This window comes from Rhopalosiphum maidis, chromosome 1, assembly GCF_003676215.2.
Source record: "Rhopalosiphum maidis isolate BTI-1 chromosome 1, ASM367621v3, whole genome shotgun sequence".
NCBI classification, from domain to species: domain Eukaryota; kingdom Metazoa; phylum Arthropoda; class Insecta; order Hemiptera; family Aphididae; genus Rhopalosiphum; species Rhopalosiphum maidis.
The window spans coordinates 51,479,046-51,495,538 of record NC_040877.1 but is presented as its reverse complement, the minus strand read 5'-3'; the positions used below and the strand labels follow the sequence as shown (position 1 = coordinate 51,495,538).

General features: G+C 27.5%; 2 protein-coding genes across 2 annotated transcripts; both read right to left on the bottom strand.

Annotated features, from left to right (window-relative positions):
• Window positions 1-9,612: 9,612 nt before the first annotated feature.
• Window positions 9,613-11,876, bottom strand: LOC113560749 (eukaryotic translation initiation factor 3 subunit I-like). Its single transcript, XM_026966803.1, has 6 exons — window positions 11,716-11,876; window positions 11,376-11,622; window positions 11,162-11,311; window positions 10,634-10,761; window positions 10,016-10,216; window positions 9,613-9,944 (listed from the first exon to the last, which is right to left on the bottom strand). Exons 1-6 carry the CDS (start codon window positions 11,716-11,718, stop codon window positions 9,696-9,698), a joined length of 978 nt encoding a protein of 325 aa, XP_026822604.1. The 5' UTR covers window positions 11,719-11,876; the 3' UTR covers window positions 9,613-9,695.
• A 2,179-nt stretch (window positions 11,877-14,055) lies between these two features.
• Window positions 14,056-14,442, bottom strand: LOC113550194. The gene has a single exon (XM_026951895.1). It carries the CDS (start codon window positions 14,440-14,442, stop codon window positions 14,056-14,058), a length of 387 nt encoding a protein of 128 aa, XP_026807696.1.
• Between the last annotated feature and the right edge of the window lie 2,051 nt (window positions 14,443-16,493).

Below are 16,493 nucleotides of genomic sequence, written 5' to 3'. Positions count from 1 at the left end.
TTCAATTATATTTTATTTTAGTTTTATTATGATGAACAGGTTTGAAACTCTTTTGAAAAAATTTACAAATAATAACATAAATACAGTAACTAGGCACAATAATACTCATAAAAGATAAGTCCCCCTTCAATCAAGCCGTCCAGTCCTGTAATCAATTACCTTTATTACTTATTATATAAATTAATACAGATATGTATATTCTTGGTGTCCTTAATAAAAAAAAAGATATATTAGTAAATTCTACTAAACATTTTTAAAAAATTATGATAATCATAAGATAGATAAATTATTGGCTATTATTATTAAGCGTCTAATAGGTTAATTTTTCATATAATTATTCGAATATATAGGGACATAAAAGGAACAGTAGAACGGAATTGACGAGGATGGGCCATACATTGATGAAGGATAGTAAATTGCATGAATCAACTTAACCAAACCGCAATCCTTTATAAACTTGACGCAAATGATATACGCCTGCGTTCGGCTAAAGATGAAAGTCCTAATTTAGTAGCAACAAGAGAATAATCGTATTGAAGATATCCGATGTTTAACAAGAAATCAGCAGAACGAAGAAACCAGCGAGTCGTTAGCAGTACACGGACACCTGACAACTACGCCATATTCCAATATAAACCGTACTAAAGAACAATATTATAACGAAATAAAGTTTTTCTAAATTCAAGACTTATCATTGATTTTAATGCTCACCAATTCCCGATGAGATTGTTTAGTGAAATAAACAGTCATGTATTGTAATACGTCATGTTTTTTCAAGTAGGTACTGTACTTTGAAAATTATGATTTTGCAATTATTTGAAAAATAGTTTACACTAAAAGGTTCCGGACCCCTGCTATAGAAAATATTGAAATAATAAACGTCCTAGTAAAAATATATACAGGGCTATTTACCAATTATGCTCTCTGCCCTTTTGGTTTATTATTTTTAATAATGTATTTATTTAGATTCTAATTTTTGGACATTTTAAGTCACTTAAAAGCCATATTTTTTTCAGTTTATCGATAGATTGCCAAATAATTGGTTTTGTAAAATTGATTAATGCAAAAAATGTATTATGTTAGCCATGAATATTGTTGTTATGTTTTCGTCCTTGGTAAATCATCATGACTAAGACAATTAATATAATTCCAAATATCTATAGAAAATTATGGTAATCGGCGATTACTTCTTATATGTCCAAATTTCAGTCCACGTTGTTTCTAAGTAACTTACAAGTAGAGATAATATTTTATTTTTGACGTAATACTCGCTGTGATGCTGTATTTTTAATTCTATCTCAATATTACATTTTTATGTAAAGTGCGGCACGGGTATCTTTTGTATACAATGTACATATACGTAAACCAAAGCATATATAATTTTTATTCATACGTAATACGTACTTGTATATTTTTTTAAATTAATAATATATTCTTATCTATTTTTATAGATTTAAGACTAAATAATTCACTTGGTTCGCAAAGCGACCAAAACTTCCGGTTTTTCGACCGGATTTAGTGTAGAACTATTTTACTTTTATTGTTATTTTATTAATATTCTTCTTAGATCTAGCAACTGAACTACTGCATCTGAATTGCGCCAGGGTATTTATTAATATTTGTGGTCGATGAAGTCAGAATGGTACACGATATTATATAATATTTTTATATAGCATATATATGATTTCATGTGTATCAAGTAGAGAACTTATTTGTACAGAATTATCTCAGATTTGTATATTTGCCAATTTTTTTTCTGAAAAATAAACAACACAAAAACTAACAATGGATTAGAGTAGATGACTTTTTATAAATGTCATGTAATATTATGTAACGGTAGAAAATATAACAACGACTATTTATATACTGACTGTTTAAGTACAGGATTTTAAAGGAAACTTCTTTCCGTCGTACATTTATAATATAAACTGTTGATTATTATAACTAATGTAAATAATAAGCATTATTATAATATAGACACATAATTACATTTATATCAACCTGTATAATATAAAAATGTATAAATGTTATTTAGTTGTCTTACAATTTTACTTAGCAGTACACTATCTGCCAAACTATTGCGAACATTTTTTGTTATGTGTACATTGGCCCGTATTGCATTTATATTTATAATATGTAGATAGCTATTCAATTTTGAGCGAACGGACGCAATCGTTTAACTTATAATTTTAAATTATATTATAATACGATTATATCATTTTTGTAAAAATACTTTTTTTTGTTGGTATTTTTAATCGTTTCCGTCAGTTAAAACATTTTGCAAACAGTTTATGAATTATTTCAAAATAATCATGAAAAAAACAAAAAATAAATTAGGAAAAACTGGAATTTTTACGTAAAAAAGAGCAGTAACCACTTGACCACATTTTCTAATACATAAAAGTTTTATTTGACATTTTTAGTTGACTATTACACATGTCATAGTTTGCCAATAATATAATATTAATATGACAATATTATTTTTGTTGACTATTTTCGTCATCAGCCACCAGTCGTTTTTTAAAATTCATACAATTATTTCTATTTACTTGTACTTAATACTATAAATCCTATAATATAATACCTATATTGTACCTTACGTACAATTTTACTAAATATAGTTTTTGAATCTGGATTTTCATTCTCAACCCAAGAAAAGTTTTTAGCGGGCGTAGGCGTAGGTACACACTAAGCTGCGGAATCAGGGCTTGCTAGTTATAATACGAATTACGAAAAGCTATAACATATGATTAATTAAATATATTAAGTGTAGTATTTGAGCATTTTTTTGATACCTACGTACATAATACAATATTATAATAATAACCTTTACGTGTTCAGGAATAAGTAACTTCGTGATAATATACCTAATATATTGTAATTCCGTTGTCTATATTGAAAAATAAATTTATTATTATTCATCATCATCAATGTACGATGAACTTATAGGTACCTATAATACATACTCACTGCTATAACGGGAGTTTATGCACTATGCATATTGCATAATAAATCACTCGTTACGTGTATGCATTTCAATCATTTTTACCATCATACAGAACCAATTTGATGTTTTACACCTGGTAAAATAATAATAATGCGTTAGGTAAAATATTTACAAGAATTAATAATGATCGTAGTCTATCTACACATTTTTTTAAATGTATAATATAGTATATAGGTATACTCTATAGTCTATATTGTATAACCGTTGTAACTGTATAATAGTATACATATTATTCAGATATTCCACATTATTGTTATAAAATGGTTTAAAAATGTTAATACATCGTTCTACTTGACATTTTAGTCGAGCATTAGTCCAAACGATATATTTTCACACGGTCGTTGATAATGGCAACTTGATTATATGTCAAACCAGTGAAAACGAAAGACAGATGATTTACTGCGGATTTATCGGTTTTTGATAGATCGACACTATATAATGTGTAGAACAATAAAATATGCAGTCGATTGATTTTGTCGACACTGCAGCTGCATCACGATGACAAAACGGTTCCTAATAGTAATAATATCAAAATAAAATGATCAACAATTTTAAACGCGTATATCTATTCCTTTTTATTGGCGGCAAATAAAATCAACAATACACACCTAATAACATTTCAAATTTTACGCGATGATTTCTTTACGACATCAATACATATTATCAAAATATACGAATCAGTGCATGATTATTGTGTTTGTCGCAGGTAAATATGTAATTCAGTCGTCTGCGGGTCTGTCAATATAATAATGATTTATGCATTTCTACTATCTTGTTTGTTTCACGCGATATTTTTACACTTTTCGTATAAAACTTAAAGTGATGTCATCCATTTATTAAAAAAAAACGTGAAATAACACTATAATTTCGTTTAAAACAAAGCGAACATTACTACATGTTTTCATGTCCATTAAGTCTATTTGTTATTTAGGTATGTTTGAAGAGCAATGACATCTGTTTCGCGGACAGAATAATTTTATATCGCTCGTGGATAATATTATGGATAACATATATATAATATAATGTATAGCCCGCGCTAGCCACATAGGTGCCTCGATACGTGCACATGCACATGTGGTATCACATTATACTTATGTATAATAGGCGACGACGACAAGTAATTTATTGTTATTTTGATGGGTGTTTTTAAAATTTAAACTTTGATCTACGCTACACATAAAGAAGAATAATAACAATGTGCGCGCTATGTGATCCATAAAAATTAGGTTCAAATAACAAACGAGTTGATTATATTCCGATATCGAGTAATAGTTTGATTTGATTTTACATTATGTAGCGATTTAAATTATATAATATTATGCTCGTCAATATAATTTTAGAAATAATAAATAATAACATTAAAAACATCATGTGTTTTTTTTTATCAATAATAATAATAATAATAATAACGACCTATAGAAGTTATTGTTTTTCGCATCACTGAACCTATGTTATGTCAATTACAAATTTAATTGACCATGACCTATACCTACATAATATATGCCTACATTATTATTAATAATTTATTAATTATTGGTTATTAGTCATTACTCGTTATATATACCTATGTTATTCTGTTTAAATTTAATACTGCTTAGTGTTCGATGATTCTGCAGTACACATAGATTCGTATTTCCCTAACCCTGGCCAGACACGACTGCAGCGACGACACGTCATAATACATAATTTTTTTGTTGTTATTATTATTTGTATAATGTCTGGACTCGAGGTATGTGGGTACATAGATGCATGTGTGCACGGTATACGGTTGTAATGTAAAAATATTGCTAATCTCTACGATAAGACAATAATATAATGCATAATTTATTATAAATCATACGTTCGTGGTTTGTAGATTTCACCTAATAGCTTTCTCCATCATCGAGTATTCTTATTCTTCGGCTGTAGGAACGCGTGGGCTCAGTCGATTAGCATTACATTACGTGGTTAATCGTTATAAATTTATAATACATTATTATTATTGAACGTCGGGCCGTATTGCAACGCAGTTAAGTGTAATATAACCGTATACGCTGCAGTTATGGTTCGCGCAATCCGTATCGGAAACTGTGATCTATATTCGAATCGATCTCGTTTCATATCGGTCGATCGTATACGTGTCACTAATATAGAGGCATAAAAGTTTTAAGGTCTTATAGGGACCCCTGCGCTGAACCGATATAAGAATGTGTGAACGCATGGCTATACATACCTATAATATATACAGATTACAAGGTCATTTTTAGACGTTAGACACTAATTATTTCTTTCGAAAACTATAGACATTTTTTTTTACCTAATTTTAAATCATAAAAATTATAATTTAGAAAAAAAATTATATTTTTTATCTTTTATCGTTTTAAAATGTTTACTTAATATTACGTTTTAAATTTTACATATTAATATTTTTCAGAGTGCTTCAATGTATAAAAATCGAGTTTTGAATAAATAATAAGTTATAAGTTGTTTTATAAGTATTTAAAGGTTTAGTTTAAATGTGCAGAGTGGAATAGCATAATCATAAAGAAATATTCCTTCACTTTAACTAATTAACTACTCCTCCAAAATTTGTAACGTATACTATCGTATTCAAAAAAGTAAATTCGTAAAAATAATAGCAATAAAAATAGAAAAATGTTATTTTTAATAATTTAAAAATGTAAAAAAAATTGACTTTAATAATATTTTACATATATAATGGTCATATAGTGAATGAAAATTACTTGTGAGACAACTTGTGCTTGCCCGAAAATACGACCACCATGGTAACATTTACTTATGTTGAAGTCGTAAGCCAAGCCAGGTGACCGCAATCATCCAGGGTGGTCGATTTTTCATGAGAATCTCATACCGCCGACGTCGTAGTTTTGTCGTTTGGTACGCATTTAGTGTACAAACTGTACATAGGAAAAAAAATATTGAACGTATACGCGACTCGCCAAAAATATAATATACTTACAACGATAATAATAATAATAATAATGAAATAACATTAGATGCAATTGTTATTTTTTTTTTTAATTATTGGTTTGTAGCAGTAATTTAATTCGTCGCTATTCAATAAATTATGAATATGATCAAACCGGACGTCACGCGTTTTGTTTATATTCCTTTTCTTTGATTAAGTTAAGTACCAAACTTTTAAAGTAGGAGACAATTGGATAGAAGCGATAGAGCAAAAAAAAATGTTCATAATACATGTTTCTAATACATAAAAATCTCGAAAAGTGTGTTTGAACACTCTTATGCACTCAAAATATACTAAAAAAAAAAAATGTATTCGATGTTCATAATTTTAAACAGAAATATGACAAATGATAATATATTTAAGTAAGTAGGTACATAAAAAAAATCTTATTATTAAAAAGTTAATTAAATAAAAACTATATATATTTTTTTTGTAGTACACTATATGAAAATACTTCACGAATATGAACGATAATCTTTTGACAATTTATCACGAACAACTATAGTTAATTACTTACACGTGTTGTGCATAATATACGTGTGCTCGTAGTGTTATAGGTAGTTTTGTCATTTAAGCCCGGAAACGATGTTCATGGAATGGTGAAATTGTTATTTTTCTATCGACAATTTCCAAGTGTTTTTATTTGTTCAACTCTTCAACACTAACTTTGCTGAATCAAATAATTGAAAAATACGTTCTAAATATTTGTTCTAATAAAGGTACCTATTTAAAAATACATTTATATCACGCAGTAATGACAAAATATCCAAATACAATTTGATATGTACCCAATTTCCTAGAGTTATAAAACATAATAAGATTAACCACATTGTCCTGTTATACCTTCCTAGACAAACATAAAAAATTAGAATTCCTCAACCCAAATAATAACTATAATAACTCAGTAATAAGTAAAATATAGCAGTAAAATACAAATTTCCTTGAAGTTTTCATGAATACAATACTCTATACAGCAATGTATTTATTGAAAGATATAACGGTAGTTAGGGATTATTGAAATATAAATGAATTTTAATAACTAGACGATATAAGAAAATATATAACAATACAATTAGTCTAAATATGATTAAACTGATCATTTTTTTTTCTGTCTTAACTAACGCATACGGCATACTTAGTAAAAACTTGAAATAAAGTGCCTATTACAGTTTTATGTTGTTGAAAATACCTATAATAGAAGACTGTTAATATAATTGGCAATTAGATACTAATTATTAATAATAATTTTAGACAGCATACATCAGTGTACTCGAAAAACGTTTTAAAATTAATCGTGTTCTAGTTTAACCGACTTTGGCACAGCGCAACTGACTTGCGTACCTAACGCGCCGGAGGATTTGTACCAGACTTCGGAAATGCGCTGTACAGTGCATATTAAAAAGCGCGCTACGGAAGTTTGTAGGTATTTACCCTGTACCCAACACACTTTGCTAAGTACACAATACATTTATCACTAGCTGTGTCGGTAACTGCAAATTGGATCAGCCAACCTCGGTGCATGCGGTGCGTCTCTCGGATAACACTAATATAGGCTGATTTTTGGTAGGTACCTAATCAATAATTCATTATATATCACCATAGAAAAGAAATGTATATTTCATTATATTATATGCACGCTGGAAATCTATTAATACAAAAAGTCTCTGGTAATCAACTCACTCAGTGGCATAACTAGAAAAAAATCTAGGGGGAAGCAATATAATATATTTATTATTATCAAAACTCTGACACCTTTCCTCCTCAGTTAAAATATATACCTTATCTCTCAAAAAATCGTCAGGGGGCAAGTTACCCCCCCCCCACAATTACGCCATTGAACTCACCTGCGCACCTTCTGAGTAACACAATACAGTGGAACATAGTATTCAACTTGTAGACAGGTATTATAACAATATAATATAATTAACAGCGTTTTATTACCTAAATGTACTATTGAAAAATAATAAAAAAGTAGACGAAACCAATAGCCGAACGAACGACTTGCAGAACATTATAATACGTGTGAACATCCAATACCGACAAGCTACAATGAGAAGGTATTCGGTGTTTAGGTATACTAGGTACATCGGCTAATCACAGACTTCGGTTACTTTCTTCATTTTTCTTCGTTTACACATCGATTACAGCTAATCGCAAGAATTAATACAATAATACTGCAAATATCGTCGTATCACCAAAATCATTGCCTATAAATTATAATTTATAATAATTTCAATACAATCTTACAGTTAATGTAATATAAAACATTTATTTTATTCATAAAGTGATCGCGACTGCCGACTTCCTACTTTTCCCGTTTAGTTTGTATACCTACCAGCACGGCACGGGGTTGGGCTGGTCCATTTCTTCTGGTAAATATCTATTCTAATGCTAATAATTATGAAATTATTTTTTCAATACAGTTCAATCTCCAATCTTTAATAGTTAAGGTTTGAAGACATAATAATACAATGTTTTTCATGAGCCATGAGTATTAAGGTTATTAGCAACTTAAGAATTTCAAAAATTTATTTGAACTATTATGTTGATCGATATTAGTTCAAAATTTATAAATTTTAAGCTATTTATATAATCTAACTATTTAAGTATTTTATAAAATAATTTTAAATCAAGAGACATGTTGCACACATGTCACACACATACATAACACATAGGTATATTATATAGTATATACAATTCACAATGTTTGATATTTGTGCATGAAATAACACAAAATGGTGTTAATTGATGACAATTTTAAATTAAATACTAATTAGGATTAAACCGTGATTAAAAACCAAATTTTATATCATAAATATTTTTTCTAAATTAAAAAAAAATATATAGAAATGTCAAAGTTCATGGTAATTAAAATCTGATAAATAATTTTTCAACATTAGTTGTTAAATAAACATAATGGATATCTGTAATAAATTATAATTCATAAAACAATTAAAAAAAAATAAATTATATACTGTGTGGTTTATATTAAGAGCACACCAAGTTGCTACACCCAATGCAAATTTATAACATAATAAATTTAAGCTCAGCATTCAGTTTTTAGCAATTCACTTTAACAAATTATTTTCTCCATTTCACATGTGTCAAACATAACAAAATTACTTTCAGCATTGTTGGTATTACTTTAAGCTGACCTATTCGTAAACTTAAAAATAATAATATTGTTTTTATTATTATTTATTCATTGGTAGGTACTAAATTTAAAATTAATGATAAATGAGTGAAATAGTTTAAAAATGCTCATAACTTGCTTTAAATATTAAAAAAGTATCTTCAACAAAATAAATTCTATGTTACTTAAAATTTCATAATAGGTTATTTCATCCAATTCATCCAAATATTAAAATTTAAAACTAATCAAGATAAAGTAAATTACTGAATATAAAATTGCTATATTTTATGCTTGTTAGTCAGAGATAACAAATGCAAGCATGGTGTCCTGTTAACATTTAAATAATATATTTTTCATAGTAAGCTAACTTTAAAATTAGAAATTTATATGTATGGTGAAATGCAACAAAAATTGGGTAATTAAAGGAATTAAAAGAATACAAGGCTAACTAATCGATAAAATCCAACAACATATTAGATGGGTTGTAATAAAATAATGTCTCGATAAACATTAAACAATTGATGTTAAATATTTTATTAGAAATTTTTTTTTTTTTTTTTAATTATTGACAACAGTAAAATAAATGATCAATAATCAAATCTAAATTCTTTGTAAGATGGATCAAATGATTGTACCCTAATGAAACCATCCTCTCCGCCAGTACTGAAACTCTCACCATCGGGATGGAATGCTAATGAATTTATTGGACCGAAATGACCTTTAACTCTTGCAAATTCTTCTTCGAAAATTACATGGAAGAATCTGGCATCAAATTTTCCTGCTTGTGCAGCTGTTGTTGTTACATCCATAGCATCTTGACCACCACCCAATACAACCTTAAGAGTAATAACACAATATTTAGATTTAAATGAAATATACAGGCAAATTTTATAAAATGTATACTAACATGATCGTATATAGGTGAAAGCGAAGCACTATTGACAGGACGTTCAGTCACATAAACTTTGTGTACTGATAAATCATCAACATCAAACAATTTTGCGGTTTTGTCTTTTGATGCAGTAACAAACATAGTACCTTGTCGGTTCTTTTGCATATCGTTGATTGATCCTTGGTGATCTTTTACAGTTTCTATGCTTTTACCAGTCTATAATAATTTATATAAATATTATATTTACATATTTTATATACACAGGCAAGTCTTAATAATTCAAAAACCTCAAAACCTCAATTTTTTCATGTCTTTTGAAGTTAAATAAGTTATAATATAGATTTTTAAGTACAGCGAAAACTCTCTATAACAAATTTAAAGGGACCAAGAGATTTCTTACGTTATAAAGTGTTTTCGTAAAAGAGAGAGTATAAGAATTATTTAATAGATTATAAATCAAACTAACCATTATAATGTAATATTTACGTTACATAAAGTTTTTCGTTGTAACGAGTTTCATTATAAAAAGTTTTTACTGTATAATGTATTGTTATCCCCCTTAAAATTTGACTTATTGACACCTGATTGTACAATATATTTAATATAAATTTATTTCTTATAGATTATACATACTCTCAAATCCCATTGAGTAATGGCACCATCTTCGTGTCCAGTAATGATTGTATGGTCCAATGTACCCCAAATTAAAGAAGTTACTTTGGAATCTGGTACAGTCATTCTTAAAATCGGAGCACTACTTTCTATAATAAAATATTATAATGATTAATGATTTAATATGCATACATGTTTATTTAATAACTATGTTTAAATAAGTAAAACACAATATTTAGATGATATAATAAACTTTCATACTATTTGTTTTTAATTTACATGAAAAACATTAAATTTAATTGATATGATTTGGAAATATTCAAAACAAAAATAACCTCATATTTAATTAATACTATTAACACCATACTGTTGGTTGTAAATTATAAACCATCTGAAATAATACATTATTATATTAATCTATCTATATTTTACTTATATTCTTACACGTTATATATACACCTATAATGTTAAAATAAAATATTGAATTTTTATTATATGTGGTCACTGTTCAGTACAGTTAAAATGTTATAGCTTTGATTGGTAACTTACTAAAAGATTCGTCATTTCGAGCATCCACTATAAAAATTTCACAATCTTGTTTCATAGCCTGATCTGTTGAGTAGCTGGCGAGATCAGCCGAGTAACTGAACGAGCATGTACGCACAGCAGAATTACTACTAATATTACCAATTTCCACGCCTGCAAATACATTTTAAAATAATTTAATTTTAAACTATTAAATGAAAGTTTTAATATCTATTACCAGTAGCAACATCCCATAGTCTTAAGGTGTTGTCAGCAGCTCCAGACAAAAATTTTGTAGTCTTCCAATCAACGTCAATACACCATACAGCTCCAGTATGGCCAATGTATGTACCAAGACGCTCACCATTCAATGAATACCAAACATTTGGTGTTACGTCCTTAGCAGACGAGAACAATAAATCACCCTCTCTGTTGTACTTAATTTGAGTAATGGCACGCTCGTGCCCTTGTAACATTAAAGGTTTCTGTAAAAAAAAAAATCAAAATGACAAATATTTAAAATAAATGACTATGAAGACAATGTAAGTACAAACAATGAACGCCAAACGGCAACTTACCATAATGAATTTGTGAGAAGGTAATTTTTACTTAAAAGTTAAATTTAAAAAAAGGGCTTTATCTTTTTAATCGTAATTAAACCCTATTCGGATTTCGGACCGTGTGTTCACGATTGTTATCAGTTATCACGTTTCACGTTTGCGGTGGGCTGTGAAAGCGCTTTTAATAAACAACATTTTTATTATACTAATTTTGAACTGAATTATTTCCAAAGAGAATAAAGAAAAGTAGTCGTATGCCATAGATAATGCCAATAGTCCAGTGTTGCCAGCCAGTCAATGTTTCATACCTTTTGATCTTTTATTATCGCCAGATTATTGTTTGAAGCTCACTGGCGCGATCTGGTAGTTTGTTGAGACAAACGTTACGTTAAATTAGAATAATTAGATATTAAAAATTTTAAACACAATTATATAGATATTGAATATCTATAATAAATATTTTATTTATTCTATATAATATCTGTGCATATAAACAAAGAATAATGAATTCGTGGAGACTAGAAATGTTTACGTATATTATAATATTTTACTATTTACGCAATGGTATTTAAAAAATAGTTATATTAGTTTTAAACTGTTGTCTGCCTACTCTGTTTAGTGTTTATAGTCTATACCGTATTATTAATACTAAAATAAATTGTCATAACAATTAATTGCAATTAAATAGGCAAGATACTAGCATTGATTAAATATATTGTATATTAATTCATCAATGATATTATTATACTAATAATATAGGCTAACAGCTCGTCTCCGCTTAAAATTGTTTTTTGTATGCAAAAGATACTTCTTGAAGTTGAGCTACTTAACTACTTAAGCACAACTAGCATAAGAAAATGAAAATATTTAAAATCGTGAACTAAATAGAGAAATAATAAAAGATAAATGCAATATACACACAAAAGAGATCATCTATTCTGTGATAGATTATACAATCTTCTGCGTTTAGTTATATATTATAACATTTGCTTTGGCGCACATTACCGATGATTTATTGAACAGAACCTTCAGGATTTCATTTTTTTTCGTGGGAAATTGGGAAGTATATTTATATTCCCTTGCCATATAAAGGGTTTAAAATGCAAGTCCAATAAAAAACAAATAATATAATAATAAAGGTTATAAAAGATGATGAATTTTAGAAAACCAATTCTTATTGTAAAATGAACTCTGAATAATTGTAATTTTTGACATTAAATTAAAAACTAGTCTTTTACTATCTGTATTCTTTCAAAAAATTTACTACTGTATTATAACTTTACTTTTACAAATATATAACTATACAAATATAAAATTGAAATATTTATTTCAAATTAAATAATGAAAAAATGTTTACTTTTATTTTTTTATTAAAGTTTTTTCATTAATTTTAGCTTATACTCTATAGGCGCACAATTTGAAGTGTGGCAGGATTTATAGACTTTGATACCTTTATTTTTTCTACGTCTTATTGGTCTCTGTTTGGGATCACCCGAGTTGCGAACGGTAAAAAAGGTATATACGAATTGCGTCCCAAAAAGTATAGGACGCAATTCGTGTATTTAAATCAGGGGTTCTTAAATAACTAACAAAAATAAATAACAATTATAAATAAAATATAAGTCAATCAAAACATTGTTTATCAAATATAATAAAAAAGTAAATAAACGTTAAATCACTTAAATCCAATCAAAATTAATATAGTCCTTAATATAATAAATAAGTTAATTAATAAATAATAATAATAATGTTGTCAATAAAAATGTCAGTAAAAAATTAGGTTTATATTTATTAGATAAGCTTTTTACAAAATCTAACCTTGTTATTTTATTTTCATTTAATTTTTTGATCTGATTTTCATCAAATATAATATTTTTTCGGCGTGGTTTCCTATATTGACATACAGAAATTAGCGAGCTTTTTATTAACATAACACTATCGGTTTGCATTATCTTTAAAACATCTAAAAGTGTATAAATATTTGGATGGGAACTATTAAAAAAACTATTAAATTTTTTATGAAAAGACTCGCACGCGTTTGTCGTTCGCTATAAACTTGAACTCTTTTCTACCCATATTGATGGAGGGAAAAGTGATTCTTCTGAAATATAATTATTAACTAAATAGTCAGCGAAATCTACAACTTTAGAATCAATTGGTTGTATTTCTGATAATTCAAATGAAAAAAAATCACCAACTTCCTCTGGACTCAAAAACGATAATCCAAAAATATATGATAGATAGTTGCCAACTTCTACATTCAACCTACATTCTTTAGCTAAGCCCAGGTCTTGCATCTTTCGCCACCACGATTGTCCTAGGTGAACCTGCATCCTTTTATGTTTCTGGCCAAATTTTCTAAATTGCCTTGTGAATAGAAACTTCAAAGTTAACAAAAATTATATATATATTTTTAACACTGACATCAATACTTTCTTTTAAATGTCGATGCATTAGTTTAACTGGTCTTTCATATAACTCTTGTATACCTTTTCGTTTAAGAGAATTACTAACAATTTGCCGATTTATAATTGCTTCAGATAGTGCGTCGTGGTTGTGGGCAGTGTCACTCACGTTAAGTAAGACATAATCATTCTCATTAATTTTTAAATATGCTTTACATGTTTTCATCGTACATTTCCAACGTTGAATATTATTAGCCAAACATTTATGGAAACAGAACTTATAATTATCAATTATTTTCAAATGCTTTTGTTTTTCACTTATAATATTTTGCAATTCCATTCTAAATAATTTATAAAAAGTAAACAGTTATCACAACTCACGTAGGTATACGAAAAACTAAAAACTAAGTAAGAATGAAGACTGAACTGCAGTAAAATATATACTAAACACAACAATATTATTAATAGTAGATACTGTACCTACCTAATCAAATATTTTATATCAACTTGGTAAATTCAAAACATTGCGAAACTAAATGCTATATACACATACATATAATACAAATCTTTACCGATAATCGATATAGTATAGGTAGAATAGAAATCATGTTTTATTGTTCACAATGACGAATGACGATGAACGAACTTGCTTATTAGTTATAAATAACAACGTTTTGTTATAAATGTTTTAAATTTACTATTATGAATTATAATCTCACATTCTACCAAAAAAAATTAGCTAAAATAGTTGTATAAATGAATAAATTCAACAAAATTGCAACAAAGTTGAAAAAATCCCAAAAATTGCACTTGAAACTTTTAGATTTGAATTTCTACTTACATAAAACGTATTTAAAACTTATTAATTAAATAACTATTAAAAATATACCTCAGAAAACCCCTTAAAACGAAATAAAAATTCTACTACCTAACCAATATAGTGGGACGCAATTCATGTATACCTTTTTAACGGGACGCAACATGCAACTAAGGTGCCCCGCTCTGTTTAATATTTACATAAAAGTTTAAATTTATTATGAAAACCATAATGCGTATATTATTTATAGTTTATAGATGTATAAATGTTATAAGTGCATGATCAAAATTATTTCCAAATTCCAATTTTTCAATGTTATATTTATATTAATTTATTAAAATATTAAGTATAAAACTTCAATGTAAATATATTCATTACTTATAGTACAAGCATATATAAAATGCATGTATTTATTATTATGAAGAAAAAGTGGCAATGAAAACATTGAAAACAGATTGGTCTGCTTAAACTTTATTAAAACCTCAAATGTCGCCACTATACAAAATTATGTCATTTAAGATTTTTATACAGTATCAGGGATTGTCGAACTGCATCACTTTGTTAGTAACACTTGCATACATTTTAGATTAATAAGCATATTAAACAATAATATAGTAATGTAAGCAATATGTGTATTTTTTTTTTTTGTAAGCGACTGCGTCGCCAAGACAAGAACGTAGAATAAGCAAGAGTTAGTCGTGAATAAGTAGCCGATTCGTATAATACTGTGCCGTTAAAGTATTCTTATAATAAAATAATTAATAAAATATTTTCTTAAAGTTAAACGGACTTTGTGCAGTGTTTTGAATACAACCCGTAAGTGAACGAACTTTTATACAACATATATAGCTTTTGGCCTTAACCGAAAGAGTATAAACAACTTCTTAATTAAATCAAAGTGATCGAATTGTATTTGATCTCAAAATACGTTAACAGGTTATGTTCGAATCCCATCACTGGATCTGATCATTCCTATATTATAATATAAAACTTGTAAATTTTGTTGACATGTATTTATTTATTACAATTATAAACGACATAAGTTCTAATTTATAAATAAATATAATTCGTACATGATTAAATAATTTTGTATTTTGTCGATAATTTTTTCCAATAATATATTATATGTGATATGATAAAAATATTTATAGCAGGGTTTTGTTTAGACTTTTAATTATGTAATATTTTAATATAGGTACTCTTTTTAAATTTCTGAGTGATCATGTAAAGTAATTTAGTCATTTACATAGGTATACAAATCGACAGTTACCTACCTATTTGAATTTTAAAAATAGTTTAATCAGTGGCGGCGACTCGAAGGGAGTATATATTTTGAAACATGTGATTCGCAAAAATATTAATGGGTGGGTGGGTGTCTTCTGGTTGGAAAAGGTAGGCAGGACCATTTTTAAAGGTTGATAAATAAATTATAAATAATAAGTATAATATATATAGCCTATATTATGTGTACTCAGCGGAAGATGTACAGTAATAACTAAAAACTAATATTACTAAACAAATAGACAACAGTACCTTAGGCGTGGTTAAGTATTAAATAAAAATATTGAATGAAT

Excerpts from the sequence above, each read along its gene's own strand:
- LOC113560749 (XM_026966803.1), bottom strand. Across the intron at positions 11,312-11,375 it reads ACTATGGGATGTTGCTACTG|GCGTGGAAATTGGTAATATT; the intron begins GTAATAGATATT and ends ATGTATTTGCAG. Across the intron at positions 10,217-10,633 it reads TTACTCAATGGGATTTGAGA|ACTGGTAAAAGCATAGAAAC; the intron begins GTATGTATAATC and ends AAATTATTATAG.
- LOC113550194 (XM_026951895.1), bottom strand. The coding sequence starts at position 14,442 with ATGGAATTGCAAAATATTATAAGTGAAAAACAAAAGCATTTGAAAATA.